A 19,737-nucleotide genomic window follows, 5' to 3' on the forward strand; every position below is an offset into this window, starting at 1 on the left:
GGCATGGGGAACAGGCAGCACATGCGTGCGCCTAGGGCGCAAATGGAAGACGTCCAAGGGCCCAAAGCGTCATGGCGCGCCGGAGCCCATTGGAGGGGAGGGCTGGCTGGCTGCAGACCCCGCTTTCGGGCCGGCCGCTGGTGGGGAGGTGGCTGGCAAGCGAGCGGCAGTGCGGGCTCCGGGAGGCAGAGGGCTCTGTACTTGCGCCGAGGCGGCGTCTCCTCGTCGGAGCGCCTCGGAGGCGGCGTCAGGCAGGCAGGCAGGCTCGACTCGGCCGCGTTTCCCTCCGCCCTCGCCCATGGCCCCCGCCGCCGGCCTAGGCTCCTGACGGCTCCGTCGCTGGGTGCACCGGGCCGGGGGCCTCGCTCTGGCGCGCCTGGTAAGGGATCGCCGCCGCCTCTTCCTTCTCCTCCTCCTCCTCCTCTTCCTGCGGGCCCCGAAAAGGCCAGCTCTCTCCCCGCCTGCCCGCTCGCTCGCTGCCGCCTCTCCGCTTCTCCTCCTCCTCCTCCTGCTGCCTCCGCTCCGCTCCCCGCCCTGCCGGGCAATGAGAAGCTGCTTCTGCCTGAAACGGGGGAGCCGTGATCAGCCGCCGTCAGCGCCCCGGGCAACAGTTAAGTGTCTCCCCGGGAGCCTCTGGGGCCAGGCCTGGCTGTAGCCCCATCCCGGGCTGGGCCCTGCTACCCCTCTCCCTGCCTTCTTTTCTCCCCTCTCTTTGCTTCTGGTGCTTTTCCTTCCCGTGGCTGCCTACCCCCCACTCCAGTTCTCCTTGGGCTTTGATTTGCCCCTTTGGGTGGCTTTTTGGGGGGGGGGTAGTTCATCACAGAACTGCTTCCCCTCCTTTCCATCTAGCCAAAACAATGCGAGGCTCGGTTCTCCCCCCCACCTTTGGCTGAGGGAGATGTTGGGGGGCAGTGTTTTTGGGGGGGCGGGGGGGGACGCGGCTTCTGTCTTTTCTGACAAGCTGGAGACCTTGGCAAGAGCGATTTCCTGGCAAGGATTCATAACAATAGACTGGCTTTGTCTCCTGTTTATGGACACCTCCCCCCCCCCACGCCTTCCCATTATTGTACGTGCCCAATTCTAATACAAGAAATGACAATTCCTCTCTCATCCCTAAATAAAACCCAACCTGCAGTACGTCAGTCTAGCAAGACCTGGCACAATATTTAATCAACCCCCCCCCCCAACAAATCAGTAATGTATTTATAACTTCCTTCCCCTTCAGCCTCCCCCCCCCCCCTCCATTGAGTCAGACCACTGGTCCATGTCCATGGAGTATTCTCTCAGGCAGGTTCTCTTCCAAGACTAATCCAAGATGTCCAGGGCTGATACAAAGCCTGTGCTGATTTCTTGTACAAATAACACCTTAGTTGGATTTTTTTTTTTTAAAAAAAGGGGGGAAAAAAGAGAAGGGCTTCCGTCTCTCCCTCTTCTCCTACATTGCCACTTTGAGTAGGATGCTTTCTCCTGCAGCAATTCAAGTGACTCATACAATGAATATCTCCATGGAATGAACACGAAGCGAAAGAGGATTTTCCCTTCAAAATGTGGTGCAGATCTACGGAACTCAGTGCTGTTAGATGGTCTCAAGGCCCCAGAGCATTCTGAGTGAGACGTAGCTCTGTAGTTTTCTTACGCTGCCGCATTCAAAACCCAGTCTAAGAAGAGACAATGCTAAAATGCTTTTAGAGCAACATTCTAATAGCAGCGCTGTGAAAAGACGGAGGTCAAAATATTGAGGAAAGAGCAGCCAAAACAAGCAAGGGGGTGGAACATCCTTTCCCTACGAGTAAAAGCTAAAACATCTTGCATTTGAGAGCTTAGGAAAAAATGCAGCTAATGGAGAACATGGAAATGGTTTATAAAATTTTGAATGCAAATATATATATATCCCTTTTATAGAATTAGAACTTAAAGCTCACTGAATTCATGGCAGCAAGTTTAGGCTGTTGAAAGAGGGAATTTCTTGCCACAATGCATAATTAACTTGTGCTTTTTCTTTGCATTGATTAAAAAGGAATACGCCTAATTAACTGGATAGCAGATTTTTTTAAAAGAAAGATTACTAGTCTTTCATTCAAGTACATCATAGATGGCACATGAATATTGTGATGCTGCCAGAAAAGGCCTCCCCTTAGCAAATTATTCATATATCTTGCTTATTAGTCCACTGATAGTACAATTCTATATAGCCTGTACCCATTGATTAGAATAGGTTTAGACTGGAACAATTTTGCTTAGCATTGCATTGTAATCCATGCATAGAGTGTAGATTTGCAGTAAGTCTAATATGTATATCAGTTTGGAAGTCATCAAACATGCACAACTCCATATCCTCCAAAGAAGGCCAGAAACAGCTGAACAGTTAACATTTATGTGTGAATGGAAACTGAAAGTTGACCCAGGCAGCAGAATGATGTGGTAAGGGTCCTTTGGTAGTACCACTTCAGATAGCAGGAGGGGGTGGATCATATTTTTGAATGCTCCTTGCCTTAAAACAATCCTTTCAAGTAGAAAATTAGCACAGGGAGTACTGGGCTGAGCCAGAATGTTTTTCCTTAATGTGCTAACTTTTTGCTGGCATGGAATTTTTCCATGGGACAACTTTAAAAAATGACAACTCCCAGTGGCAGTCTAAAGAATCTACTCTATTATGTTTGAATTTTGGCACTGCTTTCTCCTTGGTGTGTATCCTTTCGGCCATTGCATGTTTTTCACCAGTACTGTGCTTTCCTAAACAGAAATACACCTTTCTTAGTCTATTGAAGTCATTGGACTTAGAAGGGTGTAACTCTATTAGGTTTGCACACTAGATTGTTCTTTGTTGTCTGACATGAACATGTTAATTACAACACGTTATCAGGCAACTGTCCACTTGTTTGGGTTTCTTTGGGGTGTGGAGCCCTCCACATCCTGCCATGATACCCATCTGCATTATCAACTGTTGCTGTTTTGGGAAGCATGATTGGGGGCCCGATTGTCATCTGCATTTCCTTCGCTTTATCTACAGGAAGCTGAAGGGGAGGGTTTAATGCTTCCATTGACGTATCAGCAGAAAAAAAAGCATGCATCCTGTTGGATAACAATGTCGACTTTCTTTCCCTATCGCCACCTGTCCTACAGCTCAGGGTAGAATTAACCATACCGCATGTCTGGAAAGATGGAATCAAAGTGGAAAAGAAACCCAATCTCCTCACCAGATGCTCTTATTTGTTAGGAATTCCTGTCTTATGTATGTACTAGGGCATTAAGCAACTGGCCAATATAGCACCATGTAGCATGCATATAGTGTTTTAATGCATTAAAAGCAAATCACATTTACTCTTTCTGGCTTCCTTGCAACAGCCATGAAAGGTAGGTCACTAATTTTATCATAGTCTTAGCAATGGCGGGGAGAGGCCCTATGAGAAAATATTTTTGAAAACACATTTATATTCCACCTGATCTTCTCAGACTCAACAGACCCTAAAACATATGTATCTGGCAACAGGTTAAAATATATGCAATTAAAATACACACTTCAAAAACATGCAAATTCAAAAGCCCTCTTAAAAACCTGTAGTTAAAAATGTAGACAAATCTGACCAAACAGTTTACCCTCCACCAAATGCCCTCTTGAATAAGATCATTTTATGGAATTAATGGGTTGCTTAAGTCTTCTCAAGTTAAATCTTGAACTTGGGATTTTCTAGCTTATTTAGTGTATTAGCTAATAGAGCTATGGATTGGGAAGCCCCTGAATGGATTTTCACCTCTTCTGTGAATTTACTGGAATGGCCTTGGGAAAGACATTCACTCAACCTGTGGCCTGTTTCTGCAATACGAGGGTATCACCACTGACTGCCTTACTAGGGTTGTATATAAAACACTTCAGACTGTTAAAAATGTTACATAGATGGTGTTGATGATGACGATTAATAATGATGATGATGGTGTAACTGCTAAACCAGCCATTGTGATTTTATACCAGCTGGCTGCTTATGATAACATACCATTAAGCTAGCCTTGCAGTTACTGCTCCATAGTTTTAATTGACTTACCTGCTCATGCATGCTTACAGGAGTCATTATGGACTAAAGCAAACATGGGGGTGGGGGGAATGTTTCCTACCTGTTCACCTTAAGGCAAGCATTCTTCACTGCAGGAGAACATGCTGGTAATGTTGCATTCAGTATATGCAATAGTGAATTGGTTTGACCTTGCACTGCGATGTCTTTGTTTCTGAACCTACAGTAGATGCTCAGCTAAACAGAATCCTAAGCACGGTGATAGATGATACGTTACTAGTTGCCTGTGGGCTGGCAACAGCATGTTTACAATGTTCAGATAGTTCCCATGCACCCAACCAAGGCCCTCTAGCCACTTGTGGCTGTAAAACAGCTTCCTTAAGGGCATAGGGAAGACCTGCTAGAAAAGACCAAGGTACATGTAGTCCAGTAGCATGTTTCTCACAGTGACCATCCAGATATTTGTGGGAATTCCGTATGTGAAGCAGGAAGGCTAAAGCCATCTTACCATGGTCCTGTTGAGCATGTTGGATTTAAAGGTATACTGGTTCTGAACAGGGTGGTTCTATTGTTGGTTATCATGGCTAATGATAAATAATAAGCATTTGTTATACGATGCATATCTATGATTATGCCTTGCATAATATTAACATGGTAGCCCTTACAATGACCCATGAGGTACGCCAGTAACATTCCTGTATTACAGATTTTAACCTAAGGCTGAGCAATGCTGGATTGCCTGGGGCTACCTAGTGAGTGCATAGCAGAGATGAGATTTGAACCAAGTCTTAGGGTATTTGCTTGGTCCCTGTTGCAACACCTTCTTGAGTTCTTTCAAGGTGCATCTATAGTTTTGGGAATTCTTAAATTAAGTTTTGGTCCCATCCATGTGTGGAACAGCCAACCCTGGAAAGAAGGTCTAGGCTGAGAGAGTGCGACTAACCCAAGGCCACTGAGGGAACTTGGTGGCGGAGTGAAGAGTTGAACTGCGCCTCCTTGATCCCACTCTAGCCCTTCTGCCGCATTTTTGGCAGCCTTGCAAGCCTGATCATCTTATGAATTGGCTTTTGTTCGTTGTTAGAGATGGACCATGAAGCCAAGTTTCATAAACTCTTGAGATCCACCAAGACAGTAGAAGCTGTTGATTGCATTATTCATGGGTGGAGCTGTCCTGTGTCTCTACAGGATACTGTCTCTCTCCCCTCCAAATCCAGCCCTGTCTCCCATGGAGTTCAGGGCACATTCATAGATCTTCCCTCATTCCTTTTATCTTCACAACGGTTCTCTGAAGCAGTGTTCCCTCTAAGCTGAGTTAGCGTGAGCTAGCTCACAGATTTTTAGCCTCCAGCTCAGACATTTTTGTCTTAGCTTAGGAAGGATGGCCCCAAAGCACACTAATTTATGCAGTAGCTCACAACTTTCATGCCAGGAGCTCACAGCTTTAATACCAGTAGCTCACAAAGTTAAAACTTTTGCTCACAGGACTCTGCAGCTTAGATGGAACATTGCTCTGAAGTAGTCTACACTGACTCAAATTCATTCAAGCAAGCATTTGAACCCAGGTCTCCTCAGTTCAGCACTGTAACCAATAGATCACACACTGGCTCAAGATACTTGGCACAGGGATAGCTCAGAACCTCTGCTGCATCCCCAGGCAAGTGAGCCTGGGAATCTGTGTGAAGTTTTAGGACAATGCTAATCATGCTGCTTGCTTGGGTCCACTATGAGCACAGCTTGCAGGACTAAAAAATAATGCCCATAAACAGACAACTAGCAGCCTTTCTGCAAGGGTTTGTTTGGCTCAGTGACAGTGCAGCCAGAAATATGGAACAGAAGAAGATGATGATGATATTGGATTTATATCCCACCCTGCACTGCAAGTTTCAGAGTGGTTCACAATCTCCTTTATCTTCCTCCCTCACAACAGACACCCTGTGAGGTGGGTGGGGCTGAGAGCGCTCTCACAGCAGCTGCCCTTTCAAGGACAACCTCTGCCAGAGCTATGGCTGACCCAAGGCCATTCCAGCAGGTGCAAGTGGAGGAGTGGGGAATCAAACCTGGTTCTCTTTGATAGGAGTCTGCACACTTAACCACCACACCGAACAGGCCTGTGTGTCTGTTTGGAGGAAGGTTTCTGAAGCTGTAGCAATTCTGGGGAACTGGATTTTCGGACTCTGCGAGGTGCACTGTATACTCAGTGTAACCACTTTACTGGCAGATGCTGAGGATTGGCCCTGCAGCTGTCTATGTGCAAAGCATCTGTTCAGTCTCTTAAGGGCCAAACTAGACATGACAGCACCTTTGTGGCCATCATGAAGATGATGCCACCATTTTAAAGTGGTTTAAAAATGCTGTGTAGGCTGATTATGATTGGACTAGCAGTGTGGTGGGCTGAGACACTCTTGTACCGTCTCGTCCTCCAGCTTTCCAAGTGCTAAAATAGGCCCAGCGGGAAGGGGATGCGTGGGTCTTTCAGAATTTGAAAAAGCATGGTGGGGGAACAAGAGTGTTTCAGCCAGGGCTTTTTTTGTAGCAGGAACTCCTTTGCATATTAGGCCACACGCCCCTGATGTAGCCAATCCTCCAAGAGCTTACAGTAGGCCCTGTACTAAGAGCCCTGTAAGCTTTGGGAGGTTTGGCTACATCGGGTGTGTGGCCTAATAAGCAAAGGAGTTCCTGCTACCAATAATAAGCCGTGGTTTCAGCCATCAGTGCTCTGGGTCTGATTAGCATTGCATCCTTGGCAGCATTTTTAAATCACTTTAAAGTGGCAGCAGCACCCTCGTGGTGGACATGAGGATGCCGTCACATCTAGTTTAGCCCTACACTGCACATCTTTTAGGGCTGGTTCATTCATGAAGCCTTGTCGCTTCATTGATGTAGTGCCGCAGTGACCCGTGTGCGTTAATAGGCATCGGATCTGCAACAGCTATTGATTTTTGTTTTTCAGATTCTTCTGGGTAATTAAGGGATTTCTCAGAAGCTTTCCACAAGGGTTTCTCTGCCAAATATCTGCTAGTGGTATACAAGCTTGCTGTTTCTAGATGCGTAGCCACAGGGGAGTACGCTTGAGTGTCTTCTCACTTGGGACTAGGGGGTGGTGATAAGATCTGGCCAGTGCTTCACTTTAGGTGACCGTGGAACAGGAACAAACCACAGAGCCATTAGTTCCACATTTTGCTCCTTCCAGTGGCTAGTCAAATGTCTTCTAGAAGCCCACACGGAAGCTGTGAAGGCCGCAGTCTTCTTCCAGTGTTGCTCTCCAGTAACTGATCTCTGTGTGACCCAGAATGCTGTGGGGTATACAGGATCATAAAATAGCCATAAAGCCTGATGCACAACACAGTACATAACTAAATTCCTCAGTACCTGAGGAATGGCAGCTGAATATGTGAATTGACTCAGTTGAAAAATTGCACTTGTGGTGATGTGAGGTAGTGTGTAAGTCAGGGTGTCAGAGTTGTGACCCAGGGGCCAAATCAGGCCCCCGGAGGGCTCCTATCAGGCCTGCGAGCAACTCACTATCTGCTTTCTTCTCCATCTCTTGCTTCCTTCTGCATCACAACTTGCTTTGCCAGGCTTGCTCAATCGCACAGGAACTACTGAGCAAAGCTTCCTTGGGGAGTAAATGGGTGAAGGAAAGCTATCTATAAAGTTTATATCTCCCCTACCTGACATTACATATTATGACACACATGGCCTGGCCTGACAAGGTAAAGATCCGGCCCTCATAACAAACGCGTTCGACACCCCTGTTAAGCTTTGCCCTGATACACATGCATAAAACATGTTTAAAACATAAACTTGTATGTATGAACTAATCTCCAGAAATAGTGGTGCTTGTTTGGGTGAGTTCATGTGTTCTGTTTCCATCAAGGGCTGAATATATTTGGGCTCATCTAACTTGGATCGTTTTCGCACAGAGCTTACCCCGGAGCGACGTCCCTCTTCACCGCACAGCGTCTGCGCGGATTTCGCAGCAACTGCTCCGCAGAACCAGGAAGAGCCGCGAAGTGCCGAGCCTTTTGCGTCGCAAATGTAAACCGCTAAAAACCAGTTTATGTTAGCGACGCAAAAGCCGCCGCTCTTCACGGCTCTTCCTGGTTCTGCGGAGCAGTTGGTGCGAAATCTGCGCAGACGCTGCGCGGTGAAGAGGGATGTCGCTCCAGGGTAAGCTCTGTGCGAAAACGCCCTTGGTTTCTTTTTTCTGTCTTTTAAAAAATATTTGTGTGTGTGTGCACACGTGTACCTGGAAGTCATGGTGACCTCTGGTAACTGATCCCTACTGGGGTCCCCTGGCTGAATAAAGCCTGCCCCTGCCTCCCAGCTGCTGGTATTCCAAGGAGGTCTCCCATCCAAGTACTTGCCAGAGTCAACCCTGCTTAGCTTCCAAGATCTGATGAAATCGGGCTTGCCTGGACTATCCAGGTCAGAGTTAACTTGATTTCTTGTTACTTGAGGGTTGTAGGAGTCCTGTCAGTGCTCTTCAGATGATGACATGCTTGTTCATACATGCAAATCATGTTGCTGTTGTCAAGCAAATGTACATTTGTGAGTCTCTCCTGAGAGTCTTAAGAAATAGAGACAGAAGGATATGACGGAGCAAGGGCTGTATTGGGGTGGGAGTTAGTGCACCATAGTCTCCTTTATTATTTGAATTAAACACACATGAATGTCTGCCAGAAGTTGATTCCTGTAGGCTTCTTAAGGCAAGGAAAATTGGTTGTATGGATCTGTCTTTAGTTCTAAGCTAAGCAATGCTTCCTGTGCTGGTGTGGAGCCTGGCTCATTGCTCCGCTATTCCACCCAGAGTGTGCTGGTGATTCAAACCTCCCACTCCATGTAGAAGGGTCTATTCTCTTGTCCCCTCCCCCCTTCCTCCATTCCTTTGACAAAACAGGCCTTTGTGAAGCAATGACAAAGTCCAAATTGATGTGGATTTCCTCTCGCCCCCTGCCGCTCACTCTTGAGTCGCACACCCACAAGGAGCGCTTTTGTGCTTTCAGGCTGACAAAGGTTTCTCTTTCTCTCTTCCAGAAGTGAAGGCTCGGATTATTTTTGGCAGCTCCTAATGGAGAGGGAAATGCTCCTCTTCGTGCCAAAATACACCCACAAACTTCTGACCCCATTTGGACAGTTGGATAGCCAGAAGTTGTTCTAAAAGATGGCAGCCATCTTGCTAGGCTGTTGTTTACCCTGATTTGTTGGCTTCAGCCTGCCTAGAAGTCAGTGCGTTTTGGCTTTTTATCCTAGTTGACCTTTGCCCTGTAAGAGTCATAGCTGATTGCAATACTTCAGCGAGAGAAAAGTGAGATAGTCTCTCCTTGATACCTCACGCTGGCATTGTCTTATTCCATTGATGAGGCCAAGCTGAAACAATGCTCAGTTTTAAAATAACTTTGGGTGTGTGCAAAAGTCATCAGATAGATTGGGGATCTTTGTGAATAGAAGTTCTAGTAGGGTTGCCAATCCCCAGTCGCGGGCAGAGGATCCCCCAGTTTGGAGGCTCTCCCCCCGCTTCAGGGTCATCAAAAAGTGGGGCGGGGGGGATGTCTGCTGGGTATGCCCAGCAGACATCCCATAGGGTATAATGGAGAATTGATCCGAGGGTTTCGGGGGCTTCATAGGGGCTGTTTTTTGAGGTAGGTGCACCAAATTTCACCATAGCATCCAGTGCCTCTCCTCAAAACACCCCCCAAGTTTCAAAAAGTTTGGACCAGGGGGTCCAATTCTATGAGCCTCAAAAGAAAGTGCTCCTATCCTCCATTATTAAAGGAAGGTATTTAGAAGGAGCTTGGTCCCTTTAAATGTGATTGCCAGAACTCCTTTTGGAGTTCAGTTGTGTTCTTCACACCCTTGCTCCTGACCCCACCCCAGAGTCTCCTGGCTTCACCCCCAAGGTCCCCAGATATTTCTTAAGTTGGACTTGGCAACCCTAAGTTCTCGTGAGATCATACAGAGCCAAACTCTCATACAGAGTGCCCAAAATAGAACTGGGGGTGAGCTGGGTTTAAATTTCCTCTCAGCCATGAAGATCGTTAGGTGACTCTGGCCTTTTGGTGTCACTTGACTTAGCTTACCTCATAGGGATATAGTGAGGATAAAATGGAGGAGATGAGACACATGTTCAGTGCTCTGATGTCCTGTATTGCGGGGTGGGGGAGCTAAATTTGCAAACTCATGTTCCGTTATGAGGGCTTGGACACGGCTTAGCTTTGAAACAGGTGAATCCAGGCATATTCTTCAATGGATAGACTCTAGGTTCAGTTGCTAGAGCCAACAGTAGGTCTTGAGCACTACAGTTAGGCTGCTTTTCACTGACGCTGGAGTCTCTCCCTTCTTCTCCACACCAAAATCCAAAATGTTAGGGAGAATGGTTTCATTTAGTCATTTAGAAAATATAGATTGTGGCTCACAAAATAAAAACCATTATAAATAATAAAAACAATGATAAAAATACAATGAAAACAAAAACAAAGATAACAATACAATGATAACAAAAACAATTATAAAGCAGCAACATATGCTGTAGTGAACAACAAAACAAGCTGGAGGCATAAAAAGCAGCCTCAAATGATATCCATAATTTTATTTGCTTGTTCGTTCTACAAAATTTTTTGGGCCGCCATAAAAGACTCAGGCTAAACGCAGACCATGAAAACAGCAGAGTTTGATATGGGAGAGCCTGGACATGGGGAACTGCCTCAGCGAGAGGTAGGCCCTCTCCCAGCGGTTTATAATGAGAGGTATCTTAATTGATGAGGTATCTGGTTTTGGCATGCATCCCTGATGCTGAAGGTGTGTGATGTGAGAGGAAAGTGAACTGGCTGTCTTTCAGGAGTGTGTGCGTATGTATGTGTGTTGCTGCTTAGACCAGAGCAGCCCTGCCTGGTTTCTGGAGGGACATTGTGTCAAAAAATGGGCACTTGTGAAAAAGAAGGCGCTCAAGGAAGGTGAAATCTACATAGAAATGATCTAATTCTTGGGAACGTTGTGTTTCAGGCAATGTGGGTGTAGTTGTACTTGTATCTTATATTTTTTGGTTATTCTGTAGTGTTACTAGAACTTGAAATGTGATGGACAGATGTTCAAAAACAGTTTTCTTCTTTTGTTCCAATATGGAATGTTAGAGAAAAATGCTTTTCCTGTATGCTCCCTGCTGTGTTACTGCTTCCTGTGTTAGATTTAATTACCCCCATCAGGCTTCTTTGTCCTCTTGTCCCTCACATAATCTCCCCTGGAACATCCACCTACTTGACGTCTCACTTAGTGCCTGGAAGACTTGTGTAAATACAGCTCTTTTCATTCTGTATTTTGTAGCTTGTTTGTCTTGTTTTGGAGTGTGAACTCCTTGGCAGGCGTGATCTTGGGATTCCCCACTTTAATTATGCCTCATGTGCTACATCTTTGGGATGGCGCAAAAACTGCTTTTGGAAGTGTTTTTGAATCCAAAGCCTAGAAACTCATTTGTTGTAAGGGCTGGATCTGATATGAATTAGACCTTGTCAGGCCAGGCCATGTGTGTCATAAAATGTAATGCCAGATAGTGGAGATAGAAACTTTATAAAAGACAAATACAATTAAAGTTTTTTTAAAATTTAAAATAAAATATGGTTAAAAGATTAGCACTCTTGCAATATTTTGTTTATTTAACAGTTTCTGATAACTAACACCTCTTGCTCTGGATTATTGCATCAAAATCTGGACATAATGTCTGTACTGTAGCAATCTTGAGTATGCTGTTCAGGTGTTGTTCAAGTGTGTATCTGTTAGTTGCAAACCTACTTTTGATTTATTGACATTCATTACAGAAATCTCATGTCAATGCTTTGAGCCTAAAACCAAGGAGAAAACATGAAATGGCTGGACATTGTTACGTTTTGTACATAGTTGCTTTGTGTTCTGGTCAGCCAATGGAGAAAATAGGGGCTTTGCTCTGTAGCTCCTGTGCAGTTGAAGGAGCCTGACAAAGCAAACTGAGATGCAGAAGGAAGCAGATGACAGTGAGTTGCTTGCAGGCCTGATAGGAGCCCTCAGGCCGCATGTTTGACACCCCTGATTTTTAATTTCATTACTATATAAAATAGTACTGTTTGGCATGTTTATGGAATTTAAAAGGACATGTCTTGCAGTGCGGTTGTAAACAGAATTACACACTTCTAAGTCTATTGACGTAAGTGAATTTAGAGGAGTGCATTGCATCATTGGTTTGGTTAGATGAAATTCCTAACTTATCTAATACTACACAGAAAGAAAGCTGCAAACTGCAGTACCCTCTTCTACATAGACACCCATATCTTTTTACCATCTGGGAAGTGAGGGGAAAAGCAAAAATTGGTAACAGAAATCAATTTTCCAGTAAATGAAGGAGGCTTATTTTCATTTAGAAATGGTCTTTATACAGTCTCAGCAGATTTAACTTAATGGGGAAAACAAGAACCCTTGAAATAGTGTATTATCATACACACAGATTTGTCTGATTAACTGTGGACCAAACAATTTATATATCTACAGAATACATGGGAATTATAATTCTCTGTAGATTATATTACAGGTCTTTATACAAGTCTGAATAACTACAAAATACACAGAATTTTGAATGAGCAAAAAAACTTTGCCTGTAAAAGCATTTCACTCATTTTGGGAGAAAACATTTCATGGCAGATTTTTCAGTGTTTCCCCACATTTCCAGTTTTTCTATTAGAAAAACTGGGGGGGGGGGGGCAGGAAAGGGCGTGGGGGAGACTATTTATTTATACACCCTCAGGTTTCTTCCCATGCCTGCTACCTAATATGTTTTCATTGGAGATGCCAGAAATTGAATTTGGGACATTATGCACTCAAAGTACAACACTTTACTTCTGGGTCACTGTTGGGAGAAAGGAGGAGAAACTGGCTTCCTCCCTCCTTCAGTGCCCCAGTACCAAATCTTTTTAGCAATCCCAAAGGAAAGACATTTGTTTTGAGCTAGGTTGCAGTGCAGATCAAGCTGAATGCTAGTTTGGGAGTGGATTCTCCCTGGACCTGACTTGCACTGTATTTACCCATCATCTTAAACAAACAAACACACACATATTTCTTTGTTTAGTTGCTTGCTTGCTTCATTTATGGTCCACCTTTTTCTCTGGGATTCAAGGTGGATTATGCAGTTTAAAAATGTAATAAAAGTAGTATAATACAAGCAATATATAAACACTGGATGGCAAAATTAGAGAATGCAAAACTGATAGTATAACACATTCAACCATGTAAAACGACACTGCATACAACAAATAATATAATGAAGCTAGATGACAAAATTAGAAAATAATGAGTGGGGGGGGGAGCTTAATACGTACAAACAAAATACTAAACATTTCCTAATATTTTTTCACAGAAATTAAAACGATAGCTCTGTTCCTTATTTATTTAGCAGATTTATTTATTAAGCACCTTTCCCATAAACAGGCTCAGGGTGGATTACAGACATAATAAATGACAATTAAAACCCAGCTAAAATAATAATAAAACAATATCAAGACAAAACAATAAGATAAAATACAACATAGGCGGTGTGGGCACATTTTTCATGTTAAAATATATGTATATCAGCCGAGATTCAATAGTCCAGATGATAAGTCACTGTAGGGGAGGGCATGCAGATGGTATAAGCAATGGAATAAGGACGCCTGCTCTATCAAAAACCTGCACAAACCTGACTTTAGTCTGAAAGACGCTTTGCTCCTCCCATCCCATGCAAAGAATCCCAGGTAGAAATTAATTTGGATTGTTCATTCTGTACAAACATAGGCATGTGGATCAAGGCAGTCTTCCCACTCAGGGATTTTAAACCTCAATTAAACTGTAGAAGACAGACTATCTAAAGCATCCAGCCACATATCAGGCCAGCAGTTCCAGAGAACTTGGTTACCCATGTACCGCAGTGCCCAATTCAGGTCAGGACTGGCATTGATGGAAGAGAGATCCCCACTCCTCTACTTGCACCTGCTGGAATGGCCTTGGATCAACCATAGCTCTGGCAGACGTTGTCCTTGAAAGGGCAGCTGCTGTGAGAGTCCTCTCAGCCCCACCCATTTCACAGGGTGTCTGTTGTGGGGGAGGAAGGTAAAGGAGATCTGAGATTCGAAGTGGAGGGTAGAATATAAATCCAATATCCTCCTCCTCCCTCTCCTTTTTCCTCTCCTTCTTCTTCCTCTCCTTCTCCCTCCTTCTTCCCTTTCCCCCTGCACCATCATCAATGATGTGGGTTTTTTCAGGAAAATTTGAATAAATTCAAATGTATTTAAACAATTAAATAAATATTCGAATAGTGTTAGCAAAAAGGAGGGAAATGCACTGTGTATAGGCCTGGAGCACATATGAGCACTTTTGTGCATTCTTCATATTTCACATTTAGACTATCTGATATGATTGATTTTCAGCACAACAGCTCTGGCAAGTAATAATAATAATAATACTTTTTATTTGTATCCCGCCCTCCCCGCAAGGGCAGGCTCAGTATAACTAAGTATAAACAGACTATTTACGTAGGCTGGAAAAAATTCTCCATGGAAAACTACTGCATCAGAAAATTTTCTACTCCGCACCACTGACCATTGTCCCAAGTGGAAGCAGGGGGTGTTTGTGTGGTTTTTTCATGTGCAATATCTTGTGGTTTACTAAACTCCAGTTAACCCACATGCCTGTGATTGTAAATCTTTAATAATCTGAGTTATATCTGGTCTGAATTCTCATGGAAAGGTAGGAAGTCACATAGATGAAATCTATGACCAGCTCAGTTCTGCACTTTCTGTAACCAAAGTCTTCTAGAGTTTTCAGACAGGCAGTTGAGTCAGGAGCAGGCTGTAGCTCTTGGCAAGCCATGTATAATGCCTAAGTGCTGTGCCAGATTCAGCAGTCAGAATATATTCTGTGAACCTGAACATACTTTTCATATCTGTGCCCAATTTAAGCTGCTGATCCACTAGCTCTCCAGAGGAATAAGAGTGATAAAAAGCTTCAGAATAGCTCATGTCTGTTTTCTGGCATCAAGTATTGCTCGCAGCTCCTTTGACTACCTTAAGGACTAGAAATTTGCTATTTTTTATTACATTTTTGGAGAGTGGATTTGGGCCTATGCACAGGCATGGCATCATATTTTCATTGGTTTCTCTGCAATTTTTGTAGGGAGGCTTGCCCCATTTAAATGTTCTGAAGAGTATAACCTTTGTTCTAAGTGCAAGCCTATTGGAGACTGGAGTCTGTGCCATTTCTTATCAAGAACAAGTGCTCATTTGGTTTGGTATGCCATGCCCAGATGGAGTGTTTGTTCTGGCAACATTTTGCTATGGGGTGATAACGTCTGCTGGCTTTTAGTCTGGTGACCTTGCCATTCCACTAAATCATCTTTGCTTTTGCAGGATAAGTCCACAATGCCTGAGGTTAGAGATCTTGCTGATGCTTTGCCAGATGTGCAGATGGACCCAATCACCGGAGTTGGGGTTGTTGCTTCTCGGAACCGGGCACCTACAGGTTATGATGTCGTAAGTATATAAGGAAATTAGGAGCTGGCTTGTAATTTGTGTTAATTTCCATTAAATGTGTGTTATCAGAGTTCAGCTTTTCTTGGCTGAAAATGTGAACTCTGTTGGGTGCAGAATCTTTTTCAAAAATATTATAAAGTCCCCACAACTTGGTCTGCCCATTTCTCTCATCACACAGAAACGTGTTCTTGTGATCAGTTATCTTCAGAGAGCCAGTTTGGTGTAGTGGTTAAGTGTGTGGACTCTTATCTGGGAAAACTGGGTTTGATTCCCCACTCCTCCATTTGCACCTACTGGAATGGCCTTGGGTCAGCCATAGCTCTGGCAGAGGTTGTCCTTGCCCTCTCATCCCCACCCACCTCACAGGGTATTTGTTGGTGGAAGTTAAAGGAGATTGTGAGCTGCTTTAAGACTCTGAAATTCGGAGTGGAGGGTGAGATATACAGCCAATGTTGTCGTCATCTTCTTCTTCTTTTGCTTCTTCTTCTTCTCCTTCTGCTGCTGCTATTACTACTGCTGTAATCTCTAGCTCTCTGCAAACACTTTATGCTTCCCTGTATCATAAGTTGGTGCAGCAGCTGATAGATTCTTCTGATAATCGGGAAGCCTCCAGTTCGAATTTTACCTCTGCCAAGAACTCAATTAGTGGCTTTAGGGAAGTCACTCTCCCTCTCTCTATCAATCTCGCTTGCCCCTAGCTGCAATGCAGAGATAGGTAAATATTACTAAATTGCATGTTATGAGAACTGGAAATTGTGAGAAGCGCTTTAAGCCCTTGAATGTGCTATGTGAAAAGTGTACCTATGTCAACGCCAGCTCCTCCAGAGGCATGAAAGACTGGTGTGGATCATTAAGTATTGGCTTAATTGCAGATCAGGTTGTTTGTGCAGTCCCCCGGCATTCACCGATAATGTGCTCATACCTGTTTGGGAGACTTATCTGCAACAGCAAGTCTGTGGGTTTTGCATTGAAAGTAGAAAAACTTCTTTTATTGCAACATGATGTGCCTTTGCCCGAAACAAGTCTTTTCCTCCAAATGGGTATTACGCTGTCTGGTTTATTAAATTTATCTCCTGCCAACCTCAGGAGGCTTCAGGCAGCTTCCGAAGAAAATAAAACCATAAATAAACATTACAGTAATGAATGAAAACAAACTTGCAGATTGCAATCAAAACCTGTCTATTAAGAGTGCTTGAATGTTGGGCAGCTAAAAATACAGTCCCCTAATTTTATATTGAGGTGTAAGCTCTTGTATTCACCAGACTCATAGCTTTGGCCTGTGTCTTAGAATCATAGACTCATAGAGTTGGAAGGGACCTCCAGGGTCATCTAGTCCAACCGCCTGCACAATGCAGGAATCTCACAAATGCCTCCCCCTAAATTTACAGGATCTTCATTGCTGTCAGATGGCCATTTAGCCTCTGTTTAAAAGCCTCCAAGGAAAGAGAGCCCGCCACTTCCCGAGGAAGGCCGTTCCACTGAGGAACCGCTACACTTCTGAGTGTAGTTTATTTAAGTCAGTCAGTCAGTCAGTCAGTTTATTGCGGCTCTAGGCCAATCAACAACAACAACACAACTCATCAATAACAGTACAACACAACACCAAGCTAAAATATAACATAACAATATAAAACTATGTACAACCATCAAAATAGTAATAAAATTATCTGACGTAGGCAACACTTAACTAAGGGCATCTTCTTTCAAATACAAACAGCATTAAATTTCTTCCTGTCAAGGTCGGTAACATATAGAAACTTAGCAAGATCCAGAGAAAGTTGATCACTCCCATCCCCTAAGAGGAAGTAAATGACTTGGGCCTGATTTAAAGATTTAGCTAACATTTAGCTAACATTCTGAGTGTAGTTTATTTAAGAACTAGAGGATTTTTGCTTTTGTTAAAACAGACCAAAGTGGAAAAACGATTTTAGTCCTCATGACATACAGGCTGGGTTTTTGAAGGCTTGGAGACCAAAGTGGTAGTTAAGCAGCAGTGTTGTTTGAGAGGGACAGGCTTCAGTGGGTTTTGCTCAAAAGTCCTGCAGCCTTATTGACCATTTAATCCCAGCCTTAGACCAAGACGAACATGGGGTTGAATGGGGAGGATTAAGTTTGTTTCACAGCAAATCGGGGTGGAGCACCCAGGGTTCAAGTGGAAGATTGTGCCCTGATCTGTTTGTATATTTCGAAAACAAAGTAGGCGTTTTTCTTTCATGATTCATGAGATTGTATAGATGAGACAGGATTGCAGCCATGAGTGTGGTACAAGGTTGCCTAGTGAAAAAATGTGTCAGCCCTTGTTAGTGATGTCACCGAGGAGGAAATAATTTAGTATATTACCAGGCCAAAAAAAAAAATTATGACTGAACAAGTCGCCCGGTTGTGGTTTTTCTCCTCTCGGAAATGCCCGTATAAGTCAGTGCTGGTCTTTCATCAATTGACCACTTAGTTTAGTATAGCGAATCTGATCCAGATATTTTGACAGGAAAGGGAGCACTTATGTGACCAGCTGTGACTACAAGACTGGCGCCACAAAATCAGTCTACTGCGTTGGGTCCCTGTTCTGCATCTGATACTGTGGCTGGTGTGGACAGAGCCTGAGCATCTCATCTGACGTTTTGATACAGATTTGTAATATGATGCTCCTCCTCCAATTCTATCATATAAAACCAGTGTGGTGTAGAGTGTCAGACTACTATCTTGAAGACCCTAATTCGAATCTCTGCTTGTACCATGGAAGTTTCTGGCTGACCCTGAGGCAGTCACACTCTCTCAGCCTAGCCTACCTCACAAGGTTGTTATGAAGATAAAATGGAGATGAGAATGATGTAAGCTGCTTTGAGTCCTCACTGGGAAGAAAGGTGCAGTATAAACGAATTAAATAAATACACATAAATCTTTTCTTGACTCTCCCACCCCCCCAAAAATATTTTTTTGTGTTTTTTTTTGGAATGTAAGCAGCTTTGTTCATCAGTTATTGTGAACACATGTACAATGTACATTTGATTTTTATTTATATGTGCATTGAGTCATTATCATGTTACATTCATCACATGCACAGCTGGATGCTTGAAACACCATATATGTATAGGTACTTTAAAGTGAACATGCACTTTTTCTTTCAAAGAGGTATACGCGCGTACAAGCAAATTTTATGTGTGTTCACTGTAACACGTGAACAGGGTTTTAGAAAGGCAATTGACTTCTGTACCAAACCCCTCTTAAAGTGTACCTATTCTGCTCCTCTCCCTGTGCATGGGCCCTGGTTTTGGGCACAGGGTTTTGCTTTTATGGCCAAAGAGTCCGTCTGTTTTGCATGCACCAGTGCAAAATGCAAAGCTACCCGCATAGAGCCCAAGGAAAAGGGTGAATTGGAACATCCTCCATCAGTCAACCTGTAGTACTTTGTGTGCATCTTTCTCTGTTCTCCCTGACTCATCAGGGAAGTGTCAGAACTCAAGAACTTCAAACGGATCCCATACTCAGTTACAAAGCTAGGATTTTATTGAAGAGAACTAGGTGCTGGAAAAGGCAAGATAACAGTAATGGCGAGAGCCAGCATCAGCTTGATTTTATACACGTAAAGCAAACATCTCACAAAGCCACAATTCACATTGTAGGGCGCAGCTGTCTTCTCACCATCACTATCAGTAGAGAGGATGCCTCCCTACTCCGAAGGCCATGCTGTTCGGCTTCAAAGGGTCCCAGTGTGAGAATGTGCAGAGACAAGACATAATTCATTCTACAGCCCCAAATATTTTGGATACCAGTGGGGCAAGGTTAATTACTATTCAGGCACTCTGGGTTAAGCAGAGGTTACAACATGGAGTCAGTTTGGTTCAGTTACAATACAGCTCTAAGACACAGTAAAACTACCATACAGCATTGGTCACATTATAGGGGACCAGCAGCCAAGATACAAGTTCTGACATACTGCCCCCCCTAAGCGCCCCCTCCCGCGGGAGCGGCCTTGGGCTTGTGCGGGTACAGTAGGTGAAACTTTTTCAGCAGTTGCGGAGCCACTACATTCTGAGATTCGACCCACTCGTCACAGCTCGGGGGGAAGTGTTTCCACCTGATCAAATAATACAGTTTCCCCCGTTTGACTCTGGAGTCCAGGATCTCCTGGACTTCATGGTGACTCTGACCCCTCACTGTCGTCGGAGGGGGCGGTGGGGCCCTGGGATGGAAGGACGTAGCACCAGGGT

At 44.1% G+C, this 19,737-nt stretch overlaps 1 protein-coding gene across 2 annotated transcripts in view; it reads left to right on the forward strand.

Annotated features, from left to right (window-relative positions):
- Positions 1-214: 214 nt before the first annotated feature.
- Positions 215-19,737, forward strand: part of MVB12B (multivesicular body subunit 12B) — a 148,913-nt gene continuing 129,390 nt past the window's right edge. Inside the window, exons 1-2 of one of the 2 annotated variants that reach the window (XM_060251271.1) lie at positions 215-379; positions 15,407-15,529. In XM_060251271.1, the coding sequence (XP_060107254.1) occupies positions 15,419-15,529 (111 nt within the window). In that variant the 5' untranslated portion in view covers positions 215-379; positions 15,407-15,418. Of the gene's footprint in view, positions 380-446; positions 611-15,406; positions 15,530-19,737 lie in introns of those variants that run through there. The other variant, XM_060251270.1, reaches the window with a different exon arrangement.

Source organism: Heteronotia binoei, chromosome 12 (assembly GCF_032191835.1).
Source record: "Heteronotia binoei isolate CCM8104 ecotype False Entrance Well chromosome 12, APGP_CSIRO_Hbin_v1, whole genome shotgun sequence".
Classification (NCBI taxonomy): Eukaryota; Metazoa; Chordata; class Lepidosauria; order Squamata; family Gekkonidae; genus Heteronotia; species Heteronotia binoei.